General features: G+C 44.1%; 1 protein-coding gene across 2 annotated transcripts; it reads right to left on the bottom strand.

The window, feature by feature from the left end:
* Nucleotides 1-15,933: 15,933 nt before the first annotated feature.
* ska2 (spindle and kinetochore associated complex subunit 2) lies at nt 15,934-21,041 on the bottom strand. 2 transcript variants are annotated; one of them, XM_079737758.1, is made up of 7 exons: nt 20,991-21,041; nt 18,621-18,716; nt 18,198-18,374; nt 17,862-17,936; nt 17,708-17,741; nt 17,277-17,361; nt 15,934-16,402 (listed from the first exon to the last, which is right to left on the bottom strand). In XM_079737758.1, exons 1-6 carry the CDS (start codon nt 21,021-21,023, stop codon nt 17,324-17,326), a joined length of 453 nt encoding a protein of 150 aa, XP_079593884.1. In that variant the 5' UTR covers nt 21,024-21,041; the 3' UTR covers nt 15,934-16,402; nt 17,277-17,323. The 2 variants fall into 2 exon arrangements, with proteins under 2 accessions (XP_079593884.1, XP_079593885.1); XM_079737759.1 differs by lacking the exon at nt 15,934-16,402 and adding an exon at nt 16,437-16,966.
* Nucleotides 21,042-21,388: the final 347 nt, after the last annotated feature.

Raw genomic sequence — 21,388 nt, 5'->3', positions numbered from 1 at the left:
AAATTAAATACAGAAAGCCTTAAAAGGAGTTTACTTGTTGTGTTCCCATTGTTCAGGCATGAGCAAAACTACAGAGAGGACAAATAGAACCAATCCAATTCCTTTTTTGCGGTTCTCAAGTCACTGTGACAGTAATGTATTATGCAAATTAGTTATAAAAAGACTGACTTTTTGGGAAACGAGGTTATTTTCCACTTACCCATAATCCAACGAGAAGCATTGTTACAGAACGAGCCTGTCTATCTCAACGGCCTTCATTGATTTTGGTTTCCTCGGGCAGATGCAAACTCGGTAAAATCATGTGATGGGCCGAGAAAATGGTATAGCACTTTTTTAGCAATTGTTTGACTCCGTGCAAGTAGAATAATATTTCCCGAAAATGTCTGAGCATTCCTTTTTTAATAACAGTGTTTGTGTCCCAAACAGCCAGCTCTTTCACCCCCACCTACTGCAGCTAATGGCAGTAAGTCTATCAGCGGACCTTCTGAAGACCAGGCTAGTGTTTGAGAGGGTCCATGTCGATTCCCTCCATAACCTGCTACACCACAAAGTAAGGGGAGAGTCGAGCAATAGTCCTTTGGGATACAATTCTTTTTTTTATTGTACCCATTTTACATTGGCCAATGTCTTGTGTGAATATTCTAAAAACTGAAAATTAGGGGTGTCAATCTTTCAGTATCTACTGCTGCCTGCTAAGAAAGGCAGAGTGGCAAATGATGGCATGAAAGCAGAGTATAGATTAAGATTAACATAAGATTATGTTGTTTTTACATTTAAAAAGTTGTACCAACTGATTGCAGCAATGTTGATACACAAAGCAAACCAAACCAAAAAAAAAAGGTTTGGTTTGGGTTATCATCTATAGTATGAATGACTGAATGTAGGGGTTATCATCTATACAGTATGAATGACTGAATGTAGGGGTTATCTATACAGTATGAATGACTGAATGTAGGGGTTATCATCTATACAGTATGAATGACTGAATGTAGGGTTATCTATACAGTATGAATGACTGAATGTAGGGGTTATCATCTATACAGTATGAATGACTGAATGTAGGGGTTATCATCTATACAGTATGAATGACTGAATGTAGGGGTTATCATCTATACAGTATGAATGACTGAATGTAGGGGTTATCATCTATACAGTATGAATGACTGAATGTAGGGGTTATCATCTATACAGTATGAATGACTGAATGTAGGGTTATCTATACAGTATGAATGACTGAATCTAGGGTTATCTATACAGTATGGATGACTGAATATAGGGTTTATCATCTATACAGTATGAATGACTGAATGTAGGGGTTATCTATACAGTATGGATGACTGAATATAGGGTTATCATCTATACAGTATGAATGACTGAATGTAGGGGTTATCATCTATACAGTATGAATGACTGAATGTAGGGTTCTCTACAGTATGAATGACTGAATGTAGGGTTATCTATACATTATGAATGACTGAATGTAGGGATTATCATCTATACAGTATGAATGACTGAATGTAGGGTTATCTATACAGTATGGATGACTGAATGTAGGGGTTATCATCTATACAGTATGGATGACTGAATGTAGGGGTTATCATCTATACAGTATGAATGACTGAATGTAGGGGTTATCATCTATACAGTATGAATGACTGAATGTAGGGGTTATCATCTATACAGTATGAATGACTGAATGTAGGGTTCTCTACAGTATGAATGACTGAATGTAGGGTTATCTATACAGTATGGATGACTGAATGTAGGGGTTATCTATACAGTATGGATGACTGAATGTAGGGGTTATCATCTATACAGTATGAATGACTGAATGTAGGGGTTATCATCTATACAGTATGGATGACTGAATGTAGGGTTTATCATCTATACAGTATGGATGACTGAATGTAGGGTTTATCATCTATACAGTATGAATGACTGAATGTAGGGTTCTCTATACAGTATGAATGACTGAATGTAGGGTTATCTATACATTATGAATGACTGAATGTAGGGATTATCATCTATACAGTATGAATGACTGAATGTAGGGTTATCTATACAGTATGGATGACTGAATGTAGGGGTTATCATCTATACAGTATGAACTGGATGCAGGGTTTTCCTTTTCACATGACGACTATGTTTTGTGTCTGTTCCCAACAGCGAGCAGAGTTCCCAGTACTGCATATGGCAGGGTTGCTGCCAGTGCTGCTGCAGGTCTGTGAAGGGGTTCTTTACCTCCACAGCCGTGGGCTTGTGGTCAGGGCCCTCTCCTCCCACAGCGTCGTTCTCACACGTCCGGGATTGGCCAAACTTACTGGGTTTGGCTTTATGGTTCATAGGTAGGTGGTAGTGGCAATAACCCCACAACTATAAACCACTGAAGGCGGTCTTAAATGAAGTCCTATTTCTACCCTGTGTGCGTGTGTGTGTGCGTGTGCGTGCGTGCGTGCGTGGGTGTTTGTGTGCTTCTCAGGAAGAGTCCATGTGTAAAACCTTCAGTTCAGTTGGACGTCCCCCCCAGCTTTTACAACTGGGCTGCCCCAGAGGTTATCAGGAGGAGAAACTGCACAGAGAAGGCTGACCTGTACAGCCTGTGCACCATCATTCAGGAGATGTATACGGGTATATATGTATATGTATGTATACAGGTGTATTTATACAGTGGGGCAAAAAAGTATTTAGTCAGCCACCAATTGTGCAAGTTCTCCCACTTAAAAAGACGAGCGAGGCCTGTAATTTTCATCATAGGTAAACCTCAGCTATGAGAGACAAAATGAAAAAAAAAAATCCAGAAAATCACATTGTCTGATTTTTTTAAGAATTTATTTGCAAATTATGGTGGAAAATAAGTATTTGGTCACCTACAAACCAGCAAGATTTCTGGCTGTCACAGACCTGTAACTTCTTCTTTAAGAGGCTCCTCTGTCCTCCACTCGTTACCTGTATTAATGGCACCCGTTTGAACTCCTTATCAGTATAAAAGACACCTGTCCACAACCTCAAACAGTCACACTCCAAACTCCACTATGGCCAAGACCAAAGAGCTGTCAAAGGACACCAGAAACACAATTGTAGACCTGCACCAGGCTGGGAAGTCTGAATCTGCAATAGGTAAGCAGCTTGGTGTGAAGAAATCAACTGTGAGAGCAATTATTAGGAAATGGAATACATACAAGACCACTGATAATCTCCCTCGATCTGGGGCTCCACGCAAGATCTCAACCTGTGGGGTCAAAATGATCACAAGAACGGTGAACAAAAATCCCAGAACCACACGGGGGGACCTAGTGAATGGTCCCAGAGAGCTGGGACCAAAGTAACAAAGGCTACCATCACTAACACACTACGCCGCCAGGGACTCAAATCCTGCAGTGCCAGACATGTCCCCCTGCTAAAGCCAGTGCATGTCCGGGCCCGTTTGAAGTTTGCTAGAGAGCATTTGGATGATCCAGAACAGGATTGGGAGAATGTCTTATGGTCAGATGAAACCAAAGTAGAACTTTTTGGTAAAAACTCAACTCGTCGTGTTTGGAGGAGAAAGAATGCTGAGTTGCATCCAAAGAACACCATACCTACAGTGAAGCATGGGGGTGGAAACATCATGCTTTGGGGCTGTTTTTCTGCCAAGGGACCAGGACGTCTGATCCGTGTGACGGAAAGAATGAATGGGGCCATGTATCGTGAGATTTTGAGTGAAAACCTCCTTCCATCAGCAAGGGCACTGAAGATGAAACGTGGCTGGGTCTTTCAGCATGACAATGACCCCAAACACACCGTTCGGGCAACGAAGGAGTGGCTTCGTAAGAAGCATTTCAAGGTCCTGGAGTGGCCTAGCCAGTCTCCAGATCTCAACCCCATAGAAAATCTTTGGAGGGAGTTGAAAGTCTGTGTTGCCCAGCGAAGGCCCAAAAACATCACTGCTCTAGAGGAGATCTGCATGGAGGAATGGGCCAAAATACCAGCAGCAGTGTGTGAAAACCTTGTACAGACTTACAGAAAACGTTTGACCTCTGTCATTGCCAACAAAGGGCATGTAACAAAGTATTGAGATGACCTTTTGTTATTGACCAAATACTTATTTTCCACCATAATTTGCAAATAAATTCTTAAAAAATCTGACAATGTGATTTTCTGGATTTTTTTTTTCATTTTGTCTCTCATAGCTGAGGTTTACCTATGATGAAAATTACAGGCCTCTCTCATCTTTTTAAGTGGGAGAACTTGCACAATTGGTGGCTGACTAAATACTTTTTTGCCCCACTGTATATAGGTATATATATACAGGTATACCACTAGAGAAAGGTCAACAGTGCTTCTCTCTCTCACATCGGCCCTTGGCTAACATGAAGATGAACTAAAGATGGAAAATGTCCAAACAGAATTAATATAAAAGCAAATATCAAAGCACATTATTATCTATTTAATTTTCCTGTTGAGCAACCCTTAGCACTTCTTCACTCAAATATGCATTTGTGCAGACTTTTTTGCTTTTGCGGGTCATTCTCCCACTGAACAAACCCATTTTTGGTTAAAACTGAAGGTAAATGTAAGTAAATAGTTAAGCGTGCTGAATGCTCTGCTTGTAGACACGGTGCCCTGGGGGGCGGTGGACCAGAACTGGATCAGACAGGTTGTGGAGGGGGGTCAAGCTCTGCAGGCGGACAGCCGCGTCCCAGAGCCGTTCTACGCCCTCATCTGTGTGGGACTGCAACCTCACTTCTCGGAGCGAACCCAAAGTGTGCAGGACCTCTGCGTTACACTGCGGTCTGACATTAAGGTGTGTTACCAAACCCAACGTTGCTGGACCTCTGCGTTACACTGCGGTCTGACATTAAGGTGTGTTACCAAACCCAAAGTTTGCAGGACATTTGCGTTACGCTAAAGTCTGACATTAAGGTGGGTTTCCCACTGCCTGTCTGTATGGTTTTCAGGCAAAACTCATTCTGGTTCATTATTAAAGGCCAAGATCATCTCAAAGTAATTTGGCATAATTGACTGTTGCTAAGCATGTCAAGCTGTCAATTTAAGGGGAATTTTATTTATTTTTATTATCGATTTGCCCTATCGGGGTTTATTTTCCCCATAATGACCGGCGTTCTATACATGATCCTTACTTATCTTACAATAATAACATAAACAGATTAACCTTTTCTAAGATATCTTATCATTATAAGATATATCATCTATCATTATATTAGAGATGGTTATGTGCACTTCACCTGTAATTTCTATCAACAGACGTTTACTAAAGCCATATGATTTAAGCATACATCTGTAGGGAGGCAACAATATTTTGTCTGTTGAGCGTGTAACATAGGTGGCGATTTAAACAGGATGTTTGGATGGTTTGCAAGATGGAAGGATTCACGTGGGTTACGAAAGACTGGGACAAAATATACAAAATATAATATATCGATGTGTGTATTGACCAACAGATATTATAAATGAACACTGATTGAGAAAAATATCCAATTCATAAATGATTGGAGTAATAAAGTACCATCTTATGTTGTTTGGATGTTTCATAGAGTCTATCGCCCGACTGGAAGTTAAGCTCCTCCGGAGACTGGGGATACACAACAGGTAAGACTATCTTAATCTGCTAATTAGTAAAGTAGTCGCACCAACCGGGTTACAGTTCAGGCTCAAGGATCTGCAGAGATGTATTCCATCTACTGTCAACACCCTGTGGGTCAGGCACTGCTCCATTGGTAATCACCATGTTAGCAGATACATTAACATAGCGCAGGTCACCCTGCACTATGATGGCTATGCAGTGTGGCCTAGCCATGCTGCATAGCCCAGGTTAGCCCAGGTTTCCAGATTGAGGCTTTGGGTCTATTTCTGACCAGTCTGCGACCGCTCACAGCAGATGAGTCCTGGAGTTTACACCAAAAATCAAACGATATTACATTCCTTCCTAATGCAAATTGATGCATTTCCATATAATCTGACTACACTAGGGTTTAACTAGAGGTTAGGAGGACAGAGAATGCCAGCCAGGAAGTGTGCCCCGATGACCTGAGTTTTAGACTGTAGTTCTTGATGTCAATCAAAAGTATTGGGTTGGACCATATTTGCCTAAGATTAAAATCAATTAAATGATAATAGAATACCCCCAATGTTCGAATGTCGATTTCCAAATAGATTTGCTTTAGACTGCTGTGAACTTTGATGAAAGTTCAAATGTTGAACTTTCATCAAACTCCCCATATTCCACACCTCCCTGTCCTAAAATATAAGGCAATTGTGTTGTATTCATCAAGATGCAAGAGTGATTCAAAGCAATTTGGCAGCAGCTCTTGATAAGCTCTCAATTCTGCCTTTTTCGTCTAGCTGCCCCTCACACAAAGTCCCGGCAAATGGTGAATGAAAAGACTCACCAAAACCTGTCCAGTAAACAGGCCGGGCGGCAACCGATTCAGCATGAAGGGATCCAGTCAGGGGAGGAGAGGGAAGTAAAGATGGTTGAGCAGGTGACAGAAGAGGTTAAAGACGGTGAACGTCCTCTGATCTCCCTTCTCCATCCGGTCCTCTCGGTCAACGGCGCCCTACCTTTGGATGAGTGGTGCATGTACCCCACTGCCCCGCCTACACTCAGCGAGGGCTCCATGCCGTCCGACAGTGTAGAGGACTGTCCGGAGCCAGCCAAGAAGACAGACCTCCTGACGGGTGGCCTAAGGTTGTCGGAAGTGAGACAGGAGCAGATCAGTTCCATTGTGCTGAATCTCAAAGTATTCCAGGTACTGCTGCAGCAGGGCGACGCCAGCCTAGATGTTGTGGAGAGCTGCGTCCAGAACAGGGCAGGGAACGACGAGGTGGACTGTAGAGAAACTTCCCCCACAAACCCATCCAAGTATAGGAGTGCTGTCGGCCCGCCTTCACCTTGCTACCGTCGGCCACCTCGTCCTCTAGCCAAGACACTGGAAAGACAAGGACAATATGGAGAGGGACCGCAGAGTCAGGAGAGAGAGAGAGAAGAGCTGACCTTTGGGATGGCTCCTTCTCCCTTTTTGAAGAATGGAGAATGTCAGGAATATAGAAAGAAATCTTATGTGCAGACTAATAGTAGTAGCAGCTTGATTAAGAAGGGATCACTTGATATTCATCCAAGACCAAAGCATGAGGTAAGAAACTGTTAGTTGAAGACATTAACTCAAACTCTTATCAATATACATTTAAATAACTTTGTATATATAATATATATTATAATTATTTTTGTATAACTAATTTCCACTTATAAGGTACAAGGTATTTATATGGTTTGTTCCTGGTACTTCTAGGAAGTTGGAGGTATAAATTCCAGGGCTTGGTCCCACCTTCAGGATCTCCCTGGAACACGGAAAATAAAAGAACTCATAGAGAGGTATGTTTCTGTCAGAGATAAAAACAGGATCTTTTTACTTAACATCTGTTGAACTGTAATCTGAGGCAGTCACTGACGTTTGAGAGGATCCAGTTCCTTCATCTCTGCTTGGGTTTTGATAGGTGGGAACCCAGTGTGGTAGGTAGCTGGCAGCATGTCATTGACCCTGAGTGATGAGATGTTGCTAAACGACACACCTTTCCAAAGTAATGTAGAACACAAAACGGATGAAAGGCTTGGCATGTTCCCCGGCACTATCAGGGACAAAGATCAAGAGTATTCAGCATGCAAACACAATGCAGTGGGGCAGAAAGGGCGGACTCATTGACTCCCAGCGCTATTACAGCCAAAGTCAAGGACCATCAGCAGTTTACAGAGTACAGCAACAGTAAGTGTATTTCTTTGTAGGTCATGCGCCTCACCAGACTTTCTGGAAGGGATCCAGTCGTCTCTACAGCAGATGGGCGTCCAGGCCACAGCCACGAGGACCGGTAATACCATAAACCTGATGCATATTTACTGCTTCAGTTTTTTGGTTGTTTTTGGTCAGCAAAGTTCTTGTGGTTCCACAGAGCCTGTTCTCTGGTCTCTATAGGAGAGTTGCATAATGGACCTTTAAAAACAGGGATGCCCCAATGCCATTTCATTAGTTCGAGTACTGAGTATTCACTGTATTCATATATGCTGGTGGCCATTGTCTAGTGTGGCTAACATTAGCAAACATTTTGACAAAAATGAACGAAATGAAGGTCGCCCGTCTCCGGGCTCACAACGATGAACAAAGCCCTCTGCCGTGCTCCTACCTCTGCTCCCTGCTCAGGGAATCCGCTGGCTTTGGATTTGTCAGTGTGGAGGCAAAGATAATGATGCACTTCCTTTGGGCAGTGATTGACCCTCTTGGTCTAGCTGTCAGTCGGTTGACCCTGTACGCAGGACAAGGACCGATGACACGGACCCTGGGGGGAAAGGCAGGACCTTCATCCCCTCACACACACACACACACACACACACACACACACACACACACACACACACACACACTCAGGAATCTCTAGTCCTGACTGTCTTTGGATGGAAGGGTTTTCTAAATGCCCTCATGGAATCTGGTCTGAAAGCAAAGACAAAGGATAGTACAAAAGAGTCAGCTAAACATGAGAATAAGTAGCAGCTAGAAGGTGTGTTCATTTTGCCCCTGTTTACTGATACTGAGGTCCATTGCAGATAGCAGCAGTGAGAGTGAGTCTGACAGAGATTTCCACACAGTCAATCAGACCTTCCCGTTGACTTCTAAAGGCTGGGACGACCAAGAGCCTACACAGGTAAAAAAAGAGAGATAGTCAAACCCAGAGTGTGTACAACTTGAAACAACAACACGCCCGCCCTGACCTGTTTGACTGTGTTTCCAGGAGGAATCCAACTCTGATACAGACGAACGCCACACTACCCTGAGATCATGTCCTGCTGTGCATATCCCTGACCCAAAGGCTTCCCAGAGTCAAGTAAGGAAATCTTTCATCCCTAAACAAATTCATTCACTGTGTTGCAGCCACACAGGATATTCCTGATGCCGTAGAATGGTGTATTCTGTGGACGAGTGTATTGAGTGTGTTACCCTTTTGAATCCGATCCAGGATCCTGTCTCAGAAGAGGGTGGAGATGTAATCCCAGTGGTGTTCAGACCAGAGGGTTGCACACCAGAAGGACATTTAGCCAACATCACACACAGTGGTCAGAAATTAGTATTAAAGCCGGTTAACTATTATTTATCTAACCCATGCACAAAGAAAATAAGCTATATGTGCATGGATTTAAATTCAGATATCAGAAACTATGGGTGAAATGGTCCTCATTACTCTTTATTGTATTATTTAATATTATCGTTTTTAGTAGACAGACTCCCTGTTTTGTGGGAAAAGACGTTTACAGTTATGAACCAGTTCATAATATTTAAATATTAATACAAAGCAGTAGTGGCCAATAATGCTCTTCTCTAATCACTTCATCCAGAGGAAGAATGTGTTCTGAGTGAAAAGGAAATGCCCTTCGATGGGAACTCTCCTATAGCAGAGCTGTCGAGACTCAAGATCACCACATCAGACCCAACGTACCTGGCTCAAGTCGACTCAGACGTGTAAATGTCCACATATATTGATGTATCTTTATCAACCTTTCTTGTACGATTGTGGAGGCAAAAACTCCTGAGATACCTAAGAGGCAGAGATACATAAGAGGCCTACAGCCTATGTAAAGGTCTTCCTTCTGTGACTCAATAATTACAAGAAGTATTTTAAAGCCATCCTTTGTGGTCAAATAACGAGGGGATTTCTGATGATCCATGAACAGGCTGCAACACTTTACAGAGCTGGCTGAACTCTCCAGCATCACAGGCTCTCCTGCCCAGCACCAAGAAGGGCTCTTTCAGACCTCCCTCAACATGCCTCATCCACCGTACAACAGCACGCCACGGAGCCTGGGTGAACACACTGCCCCTCCTCCTTTACCTTGAGCGCTGTGCTCGTAAGAGGAGCAGAATGTCCAAACCTTTTTTAGGGCTGAATAGTTTCCATGTTTTTAAAAACAGTTGTATACCTTTTGTTCTGTTGATGTTTGTGTTGTATAATTCTATGGACAGCACATTTGAAATCCAACCCTACGGGCACTGTGGTGAACACCAGCCTCGGCCTGGAGTCTCCAGGAGTCCAGTGGACTCCTATGACTTTGACCTCTGAGAGCTTTACCACAGCAGCTGCAGATGTTTCAGGGGACGGCCTCGTAAGTGGCCATGTTGTCAACAGTCCAAAACCATTTGGCTACTTCTCTGGTTCAATATCATTGTCTGGGATTGCACTGGTTAATTATCAACTATCTTTCTTTTGCCATTACCAGCAGAACAACCAGGTGGCCACAAACACTATTCAGTCTCCGTTCTTGAAAGTCGACCCCGGCCCCCAGCCTCCTAGTCACCTCCTCCAGAGCCCTGACTTGAACCTTGCTGGCTCCACGGGCCGGGCACAGTGTCCGGAGCCTGGGAAGGAGCAGAGAGGCGCCGGAAGGCAGGCAGTGGAGGGCGAGAGGCAAGAGGAGCAACGTGCCCAGGGAGCAGGAACGTGTGCAGGGTTGGATGAGGGGGATAGAAGTGGACAGCAGGGGGATGGGAAGGGCCACTGTGTGGAGGCAGCGGAGCATGCCGGACCGGACCACCGCGGCACCACTGAGCAGCCTCTGCCTGGAGCCTGTGGCGCTGCTAGTGTTATGAACAGAGGTCGGCAGAATGCACAACCCGTCACTTGAATCCAAGTGATACACACATTCATCACGACCCCACGATCCCATCTGAATGTATGTAGTTATATTTACTATCCTTGCATGGCATTATGTGCCATCCCTTTGTAAATCAGTAAGTAAATTTCTCGAGTTAGGGCGACACCTTGCCCATCAACTTTTTTATTTGTATTGTTGTGCAATGGAAACTGATTTTAGTAACCTTGGAAAAATGACGACTGTTCATCAACTTGTTGACTTGGCGTCAGCTTATTAACTTGTAACTCATCCCCAGAGTTGAAGGGACTGCTGGACGACGATGAGGAGGGAGCCCTACATAAGGCCTGTGCTGACCAGTGTGGTGAGCACACACACGTTGGGTTCAGTTGGCATGGGGAGAGGTTGATCCGTGCTTGTGGTTCACTGTAAGCTGACGACGACTATTCCCCAGGAGACCTTCAACCGGTTGGAGGTAAACCCTCAGAAGACCCCAGTTCACTGGAAAGGAGTGACAGGTATGTGTACCCACTGTCGGTAAGGCATGAGAGCTATAATGTGATTGTTATTGTTAGAAATACAATAGCCAGCTATTATGAGTGAGAATATTGAGGGAGTATCTGTTTCCAGTTGAATGCAGCTGGCTCTGTATGAGACAGTTTAGAAGTGAGACCGCTCCCGCCTTATCCTGTGTTCCTGAATCCTCGGACGCCAGCCTTCCGAGTCGGAAGTCGGAAATCTCCCAGCTTTCTTGCGGCATTTCTCGGAGGCACGCCCCCTTTTTGTCTACATCTCTCGGAACTCTGAGAGTAGACCGAGAGCAGTGAAGACGCTCCAAACAAAAATGGCTGCGCCCACAAAGAGATTTATTTTCATTGTATTTGTACCACTTTGGTCATTTTAATGTCGATTTTAAATGCTCTTACACTTGATTACATTGCTACTTTATTCCGGTCACCAATTTATGCATTGCACGGTCTTGCTGTGCGTGCAATACAATATAAAGTTGTTTTTCGGGTTTGCTAAAGAGGCTAATGTAGCTAACAATAAACAATGACTAGCCAATTTCATGACACAATCACAAAGACGAACGGGAACGCTATAAATGCTCCGAGACCGGAAATGACGCCAAAAGTGCAACTCCGAAGGCTGGCGTCCGAGGATTCAGGAACACCATTAGTTCTGACCAATCAGGGCATCTCTTGCCTGGGTAATCAATCACTGTTGCTTGAATGCAACACTTCCATCGGCTTAGAAACGTAGAGAGAAAGGGGCAGGATGTTTTTGGCTGGTTTATTTTCAAATTCTTGTGTGGTTGTTTTTAAGTGTCTTTTGTAGTGTAGTTTTATATACTGTGGCAACCCCCCTCGTCGTCGGCTGGGACTTCTTAATGAAAACACTTAAATAGGGTTGCGGTGCAACCGTATTTCGTGCAGCTCACGCAGAAAACAGAAAATGAAAAGTAACTCAGATTTCTTCCACAACGGGGCATAAAGGTGAGGGTTCTCTGGGTCAGGCCCGTCGTCGGGGTCGGCGTGGAAATCGCTCCCGACGCCTCCGGTTCAGTCCTGTGGGAAAACCTTCCTTCGTTAAATCAGCATGCAGCGTTCGTCCCTCACAGCGTCTTCCTCCGACTCGTATTCCTCCCCGTCTGCCTCGTGCCTGGCCCTTAAAGCTCCTCTCCCGTCTCCCCCAGGTTGTCCCAATGCCCATGATTGTCTGGGACTGCTTGATGCGCCATCTAGCGCAGCTGCGCTGAGCGGTAGGTATTTCACTACTTGCCCGCGGTGAGGGCGATGTTCAGGGTGCTAGCGCGGTTTGTTCATGACCGACGGCGTGGGGTTGCCACACAACCCCAGCCTCAAAAGCAAGCGGGGGGTTCCTCTGGCTAACCCTAGGCAGGCGTCCCTCCGGGATAGTGCGTCCGCGTTAGCGTCAGCCCGTCCCGGCCAATGGACCGCCTGGTAGTCCTGCAGAGTCAGGAACCAGTGCGTCACTCTGGCGTTGGTGTCTTTGGCCGTAGGCTGAAATTTTGCCCGAGGAGATAGTATCTGAGCTTTTTCAGGGTCCACTTAATCGCCAGCGCCTCCTTCTCCACGCTCGAGTATGCCCTCTCGCTGGCCAGGAGTTTCCGGGCTGATGTAGGTCACCGGATGCGCCTCTCCTGACCGGACCTAGGATAGACCAGCTCGCAGCCCCACCTTGGACACGTCAGTGTGGACCACGAAGGGGAGGCTAAAATCGGGGTCGATTATTACTGGCTCAGTGCAGAGGGCCTGCCGTAGGCTCGAGAAGGCCTCTTCCAGGCCCAGGCGGCACTTTTTTGGGTTGCCTGTTCAGTTTACGGAAGTCATTGCAGAACCGGTGGGTCCCGTCTGGTTTGGGAACCAGAACCACAGGGCTGGACCAGGCGCTATGGGACTCCTCTATGACCCCCATCTGCAGCATGCTGGCGACCTCTGATGACGGCGCGCCGTGCTACCGGGATGCGGTAGGGGCGGAGGCGGACTCCCGGTTCTGTCCGGGTGTCTTTGCTGACAGTTGTGGCCCTTCCGGGTCAGTCGGAGAAAAGGTCCAGATGCTGCAGCACCATTTCCCGCATGTCCTGGGTCTGGCTCTGGCTTAGCAGCTCCACCACTCGGACCTCGGGAGGGGGTAGTCGAGCGGACAGCTTCAGGAGAGTAGGGTCCCGCGGAGCGGTCAGTGGTTGCCACCGCTTCAGCAGGTTGATGTGGTATAGCTGGGTGGGTTTGCGTCTCCCCGGTTACTGTACCCGGTAATTGACGTCGCCGACCCGGTCGATGATTTCATAGGGTCCCTGCCATTTGGCCAGGACCACCCGGAGGTCAGGATGAGGACGAGGACCTGGTTCCCCCGGGTTGAAGGTGCGCAGCTCGGGTGTACAGGTTGTACACCCGAGCTTGGGCTTCTTGGGCTCTTCCGAGGTGCTCCCGGATCACGGGCCAGATCAGCCCCATTCAGCCCCGCAACTGCTCTACGTGCTCAATGATGGTGTGGGGGGGGGGGGTGGATTTCTCAGGCGTCCCGGGCAATGTCGAGGAGCCCTGTCGGTCGTCTGCCATAGAGTAGCTCGAACGGGGAGAAGCCAGTGGAGGCCTTGGGTACTTCCCTGATGGCGAACAGGACTTGAGGGAGTAGCTGGTCCCACTTCTTCCCGTCGACTTCCATTACTTTCTTCAGCATGTGTTTTAATGTCTGATGAACCTCTCTACCAGTCCGTCGGTCTGGGGGTGGTAGACGAAGGTCCGGAGGTGGCGGATCTGTAACAGACAGAGTAGGTCTTTTAACACCCGGGACATGAAACAGGAGCCTTGATCTGTCAGTATCTCCCTGACTATCCCCACCCTGCTAAATAAAATCATAAATTCTCTCGCCACGGCGCGGAGAGGAATGACCCCTGGGTAGCGGGTCGCGTAATCTACCATAACTAGTATGTAGCGGTGGCCTCGGCTAGTTCTGGGGAGGGGACCTACGATGTCTAATGCTAGCCTGTCGAATGGGACCTCTATCAGGGGCATGGGTATGAGGGTATTCCGTACCGATGGTCTCGGGGCGGTGCGCTGGCACTCGGGGCAGGCTCGGCAGTAGTCCTCTCTGTCCTTCTTTACCCCAGGCCAGTAAAACCTGTCCAACACCCGGTCCCTGTTCTTATCCATCCCCAGATGAGCCCTGATGAAGTGTGAGTGGGCCACCTAAAGCACCTTGCTCACGTATGTCCGTGGAACAAAAAACTGTTCCGCCTCCTCTCCCCCCTCTGTACTACGCTATACAGTAACCCCCCTATGTACTGGGTACTGCCGGCCGCTCAGAGTCCCGTGATAGTCCATCTTGGGTTTACCACGTCCCCCAGGCGTTTCTTAGGGATTCGTCCTCCAGCTGGGCGGTGGCGAACTGTCCGTCCCTGTCCGCTCGCCACTCGACGGCCAGAGGGAAGTCGGAGAACTCGATGAGCGGTGGGCTTTCCCTCTCCTCTGGTGGTGATATTATGCTTTTTTGACCTTTCCCTTTGTCTGACTGTTATATGACGTGTGTATACATGTTTTGCGTCTGCTAAGCTAGACAAATCTGAGTCCGAGCCAGGGGAAGTATTTGCGACCACCGAGAACGCCCCTCAATAAGTGTGCAGTGGGCAGTGCTTAAGTGCATAAGTCGCCCCTCCCGGCTACCCGCAATGTTTATGACTTCTCAGGAGTGTGAATTTGCCGAACAGACGCGCAAAGCGTTCGACCAATCACAGCAGAGTGGGCGTGCGGGCAAATCACAGCAGACTGGGCTACTCAGGAGGGGGCCTTAATGCGATATACTTTTTTAATGGTGAAAATTGGTTTTGCAGAAATTAAAAATGTGAGAATAATAATGGGTATTTCTAGCATACAGGCATGTAACCCTATTCTAGTTCTACCACCAAATGCAATTATTAACCCTAAAAAATTGAAACAGAAATCAAGGAAATAGTCCTGTCTATTTATGGAATATCCACCAATTCAAACAATTAATAATTCGTTTGTTTTGTAGTATGCCTCTCTAATTTAGCGTTGCGGGCAAACCGATGTATAAACACACGGCCCTCTTTTCAGGGCTCACTCTACTTTGGACGAGGCCCTTGCAGATAACAGAACTCCCAGACTCCCAGGGTCGGCTGTGGCCACAGCGAAGGTGAGTTCAGTTAACAGTGCTCACAATTTGGTCAAATGAAATTGCTCCAACCAGATTCCGACCTTTCAAAAGTAATATTTATCAGCAGGGTGATAAATAAGCCAGAGCCAGACCCAGGGTGAAAGAGGTGGTCCTTGACCTTAACAATAAACAGAATCACAAATGTCGCTGCATTTTAGACCATACAGAACATTAATCTGCCCATTGCTGCCAAGTATAGAGAGCGAGTGTAATGGTTACACCTCGGTACTGGTTAATGGAAGTATCTGCTCCCTGAATGGCCAGGGAAGCCCCAGGTGAGGAACATGCTGATAGAGATTAATAGAAGATCAACCACCACAACAGGAAGCACCTCACCGGCATCTCAAACGACTGAAGACGCGTTTTCTTTCTGAAGTCAGACGTTGAGAATGTGGTGAGAATTATTGTTGAAAAAGCTTAACTTACAATTTTGTATTAACTTAAAGTAGAAATTTTTACATTGTTATTGTTGTTTCACAATTCTTAAAATGTTATTGACAATGTACTGGTGTTGATTTGGCAATGTTCTGCCGAAATAATTTGTTCTTTAACCGCTGTAAACGTCAAGTTAAGCCATTAGTAGTACGTTTTAGAAATCAAACAAGTCTTTTTGATACATTTATTCTGAAACCGTATGCATTTCCTAGCAAGTTATCAGTCAATTGTTCCACATATTCAGCTCCAAATGTTCATTTGCTCATCCTAAGCTTGAAAGTATTATAGGAATAGTGTAATACATCGTAGATCTTGTATTGATTGTTCAGAAATTAGCATGTTGTAAAAACATAATTCAACCACATTTTTAAAAGGTGCAAACTTTTGTGGTCCACTGAAAGGCATGCTATATTCAAGTCCACAAAAACGTTGAGACTTGTATGTTTAAATCCACACAAAAAAATGGAATGTAATGGCTTTGCTGTGGTGCACCAAAATTACCCATGTTTGTCTCTAATATGTATTTAGCCGTCGCATGTGAAAAAGCGAACCTGGCCTTTCTTTTCTATCGCTACTAAAAGGTGTTGCAGGATCTTTTTTTTTTTCCACTGATGCATCTTCTGAAGGGTTAGGTGGCCACTGTGAAACAAAAAAAATAATAATCATACAGCAAAGTATACAACATTCATTCAGCAATGCCTTCAGAGCCAAGGAACCATTTCTTGAGCTATTTGAAACAGCTAAAACTTGTTTTGTGAGCAGCACTTGTAACATAACACCAGACTGATTTAATGCTCTGTAATTAAAATGGACTTAACCTTCTCCTTTCTGAAATTAATTGTTATTTTTCAATTCCGATTCTTTTCTCTATTGGATGAGTCTTAAAAATCCAATCCTTTATTGCCTATATTGAGTCAATCCAATCCAATAATCCTTAAAAAAAAAATAGGGCAATTTCACATTTTGTAATTAATCATTGTGTTCAAAAACCGCTGCCATGCCAGATCTGGGGAGAGCATCTTTTAATGGATTCAATGTCACATTGTTTACAGAACAGAATCTGAATTCCTTGCACATTCACGGAGGGTGACTTGGTTAGGTTGCAGCATAAAAGACAAAGCATCACAATATAAGGATGTTGATGGACTCCATGATGTACAACTTGACCATCGTTTTCTGCGGCAGGTTGAAATTCTTCAGCATCTGCAGGAATAAAACCTCTTGATAGTGGAGGTGCTGGGAGATGATTGTCCGTTGGGATCTGAAAGACTCTGTCTTAGCTGGAGTAACCCATGACGAGGGGGCCTGTTGGGGCTCCTCAAGTCTGCTAACATCTCTACACTTTTCATAGCATTCACCTTGTGGGAACATTACGTCTCTTGATCCGGGTGATCCCAAACATTCTCAAAGGCATCAGTAATAAAGATGAGCTGGTGTTTGAGTTTCTGCTTGTGGAAAGAGGGCATCACTTTAAACATAGGAGTAGGCCCACATAGACGGCCATGTCACCAACCTGTATTTAAGGGGACAGATGCTGGCACAGTCGAAAGTGTTGGTCGGTCAACTAACATCCGCCAACCTGTCTGTCCTAGATGTTTCTGAGAAGAAGAGAATGGAGAAGGGGTAAATCGACTTTTGTTTGCTATTAGATGAATGACTTTAGACATTTTAATGTTTCAAAACAAGAATGCAATCAGTTATGTGTGAGGAGAGGATTGTTTAAATGTTGCGTTGACATTAAATGTAATTTCAAGCAAAGTAAGTATTTTTTTTAAAAGAGATAAATCCTAGACACAGAAGTCTGTCCCGTTTCCTTCAAATGTCTGTTAAGCAGTCAGAGGAAATCAACCAATCCACAGGCATGCTAGTAGCCTATGTAATGAAATCTTGTTAAACCAGATGATTGGCCGATTAAGAATGATGGCAAACATTACATTGACTCACTTTGTTGCTGCTCTTGTTTGACAACTGGTGTAACCTGTACAAGCAAGATTAGGTTTAGTTAAATTTCTTTTAATAGTGAATTACATTTTTGGACAGCGTTTCAAGCGTGCACGCACACTTTGGCTGATGGTAACCACGACTGGTTTTGACTTACATCTGTCATGCTTTGCGAAGGACCCTGAGCACAGAGCTCTGCTGCCTCCTTCTCTTCTTCAGTCAGTGGGGAGATCTGTACATTTACACCACAGCATTAAATGTAACTTTATCAACTGAAAACAGAAATCAACCTTTTATATGTAATTTGCATTGTATACATCATTTACTTGATGGTTGATTGTAAATCCAGACTTTTACTGCTAAACCCCTTCGTAAAAATGTTAAATCACAGCTGAACTGACCATCAACGTATTGTAAACTTAAAAAAATCCCAGAGATAATCTGCTAGAGTTGATCATGGTGTTGGGATTCATGTGGTTTAGGGGACACTTGCCTTAGAATGGTCTGACTGTTGGAAGTGCTGCAGGAGCTGCAGAGTACCATCCAGCTGGCCTCTGATAGAGTCCATGGACTCCTTCTGGGCGGTGGCGATGTCCTTCACCTGTGTGGACAGTGCTGCGTGTTTGGCCTTGATCCGACCCAGGGAATCCAGCAACCCAACTACATTTTCCTGTTGGAATAAAACAAGACATTAATAACTATACACTTGCCTACATAAGTAATTTTTTCGTTCAATATTATATTTGGCCTCTTCTTTGTGCACCGCTCAATTACTTTGAATTAAATATGATGCAATCGAAAAAATGTATTTGTTGCAAGTGTGATGCTTGACTCGATTAATATGCATGATTTGGTTTCCGATAATGTCGATAGTACAGATGTATTTTAAGATGGCTGATCAAGGGAGGGGAGAGACCTCGGCTGGGGCCCCATCTCCGGTGTGGTGGGCGTTGATGAAGTCCAGCTTCAGCCGTTTCTCGATGTAGTCCAGGTCCGCCTCAGACTTCTGGAACTGAAAAAATAGTTCCAATAAGTCATTCATTAGTACATAAGCTATGGATTTAAAATATATATCGATAAATACAAAAAATAAAAAATAAATCCAAAGCTCAAAGCTTTAGACAAAACCAAGATTTTTTTTTTTTTTTTGAGATTTTAAATCATACCGTCATATGAGTTACTCTTCGTATTGGTTATACTAATACAATTGCTGTCTTTTAGAAAGGCTGAAGTATTATTTAGCTATTTTTCTAATCTAAATGTGGCGAAAGCAGCTACAGAAGCAGCTGAAGGACCCAATATCTCCATCTCAGGCCCTGTTCTAGGAGAAAGTGGAGCTAACAATGCATTGAAGTTGTCATGAAGTGTACCCAAAACTAAAGGGGACACGGGTGATGCCATCTTAAAACAAATCAGATACAGATATTGAAACCATAAGTATTTGCCTACAGTGATTATATTATTTTTGATCTCAAAGAATTAGAACAGCTAGGCTTCTACCTGGCATTACTGCATACTGTATGACCTATAAGGGTCGTTTCAAGGGGGAGATTCAGAGGATCATATTTTATTATTTGTATACAAGCCAGTGTTTTCTAACCAATTATCAAACCACTCGTAGTTATCAAACTTGTCATTTGTATTTTTTTTTTAAATAGTCCTCTTTAATTTTGGCATCTACACCAAACATTCCTATTCTATAAATTTAGGTTAGTGTATAATGGTATAAGGCTGTGGACACAATTTGAATAATTTGACCTCAAACAGTAACAGTACTTGTTGTCTTATAAGAGACAGAATTGCCCTGGCTAGGGCTCATGAAGTACCGGCTACTATCTCATGATAGATAATAATTTCTGACAAAAGGCGTTAAATTAACCTTAAAATTGTTTGTAGCTTGCAATCTTTTTGGTATGAATCCATTCATATGAAATAAAAAGAACCAGAATCTTTAAAAACAGTTTATTTTTACCAAAAAAATAAACATTATAGACCAGTCATTGCATGCTGCCATGAGCCAAGTTTTAAGACCAACACTGAAACCCTATAAGCAATATTGCACTACTCTGAACTCAGTGGACAGCAGGGGCAATACTGATAGGGTTGCAGGATTTTCTGGTAAATGCAAGATTACTGATGAACAGCAGCAGGACACCACTTTATAGACACACTGTAAGAGCCATTTCAGATCAACTGAGTTGAAACTGTGTTGTCAGGAGAGTTGATCTCAGCAACCATCAGATGCTTTGACAATACTATTGCACTGCTAGCTGTCCAATACAGTAGTGCAATGAAGTCAGAGCACCTGCCAGCAGCATTGTCAGGTGGGTTCATAGCAGATGGACAACAGTTATGTTAACATTTGTTTGTCTTTGTTAGTACATTTTGTTTAATTGAACCATTAATGGCTCATACTTTAGATTTCATTTAAACAAATGAACACAGCCGCCACACATACAAAACAATGTATACTCCAAACCGTGTTGTCTGATCTTTTTTAATTAAGTTTCAAGCTTGGTAACGCTTGGCCCAACATTTCATTCATCAGATGACAATACTAGAGGTTCTATGCTAGATGATACTAGAGTATATATGATAGGTAATACTTATACTAGAGGATCTGTGATGCTTTTACAATCCCATTTTTTTTAAATTTCCTCTGAAAATACATTTATCGATTCAGATTCCTGTTGGTTTTCTGCTCTCTTACTATGGGAACAGACCCAGAGAGGACCACCGGTGCTGCGTTATGTACGTTGTGGTGTTATTGGGTCCCTAGCCTCATAAGGCGGCCAGTGTCCGGCACTAGTCGGCCTCGGAGCCTCACAGCGGACCTGTCGTTGTGTGGATAAACAAACATTATGCGTTAAACCAAGGCAGCCTGAACTCATCCACCCATCTTTGGACGGAAACGAACACGAACCATCCGTTTAGGACATCTAAAGGACATCTAACTCTAGCCAATAACCCGTTTAGGACATCTAAAGGACAGTTTAGGAATCTAAAAAGGACCGTTTATGGACCGACAACTAAAGGACATCCAGCCCTATCCAGTTTAGGACCTCTAAAATGACATGTTAAGATGTCTAAAGAACATTTAACCCGTTCGCTTTCACTCCCGAGGGGGATCAGAATAGAGACCGTGTTGTTTCGGTTTTGCGCATGTATTTTTCTCTAAACTGACGTATAACAAGCTAACAGTAAACTTTGAAATATTAAATGTATTAAAACAACATGTATTTGTAATAGTTCTGGACCAAACCACCATTGGAGGCGAATAGCTTACCATCGCCTCTAGCTTTTCGACGGTGGTCTCCATGTTGAATAGTTGACATTCTTCAGACCGGAAACCCCATAGATAGACTGCCGCCGCCGCGCTCTGTGATTGGCCCGCTGTTACGAACCATCTCAGTGGAATGGCCAATAGTTGGCCGATAATCTTTACGCTAATTGTTCTCGTCATTAATCATATCTGAATTTAACACGTTAGGAATTTGTTAAATTTAAATACTTTCAAACTACCAATCATTTTCTCTAAATTCTGTTTCAAGCCACTTTATTTATTTATATTGTATTACTTTCTGCTATGAGATGCATATTTAATCTATAATGTTTATATATCTGCTGTATTTTGTTTTGTGTGTGTGTGTGTGTGTGTGTGTGTGTGTGTGTGTGTGTGTGTGT

The sequence above is a fragment of the Pollachius pollachius genome (assembly GCF_949987615.1).
Source record: "Pollachius pollachius genome assembly, chromosome: 6".
Taxonomy (NCBI): domain Eukaryota; kingdom Metazoa; phylum Chordata; class Actinopteri; order Gadiformes; family Gadidae; genus Pollachius; species Pollachius pollachius.
Note: the sequence above shows the minus strand (reverse complement) of the source record. Positions and strands in the feature narration are given on the sequence as shown.

Coding starts and splice junctions, on each gene's coding strand:
- ska2 (XM_079737758.1), bottom strand. CDS start 21,023: ATGGAGACCACCGTCGAAAAGCTAGAGGCGATG. Junction 18,717..20,990: donor TCGAAAAGCTAGAGGCGATG/GTAAGCTATTCG, acceptor CTATTTTTTCAG/TTCCAGAAGTCTGAGGCGGA. Junction 17,362..17,707: donor CAAACAAGAGCAGCAACAAA/GTGAGTCAATGT, acceptor TCTTCTTCTCAG/AAACATCTAGGACAGACAGG.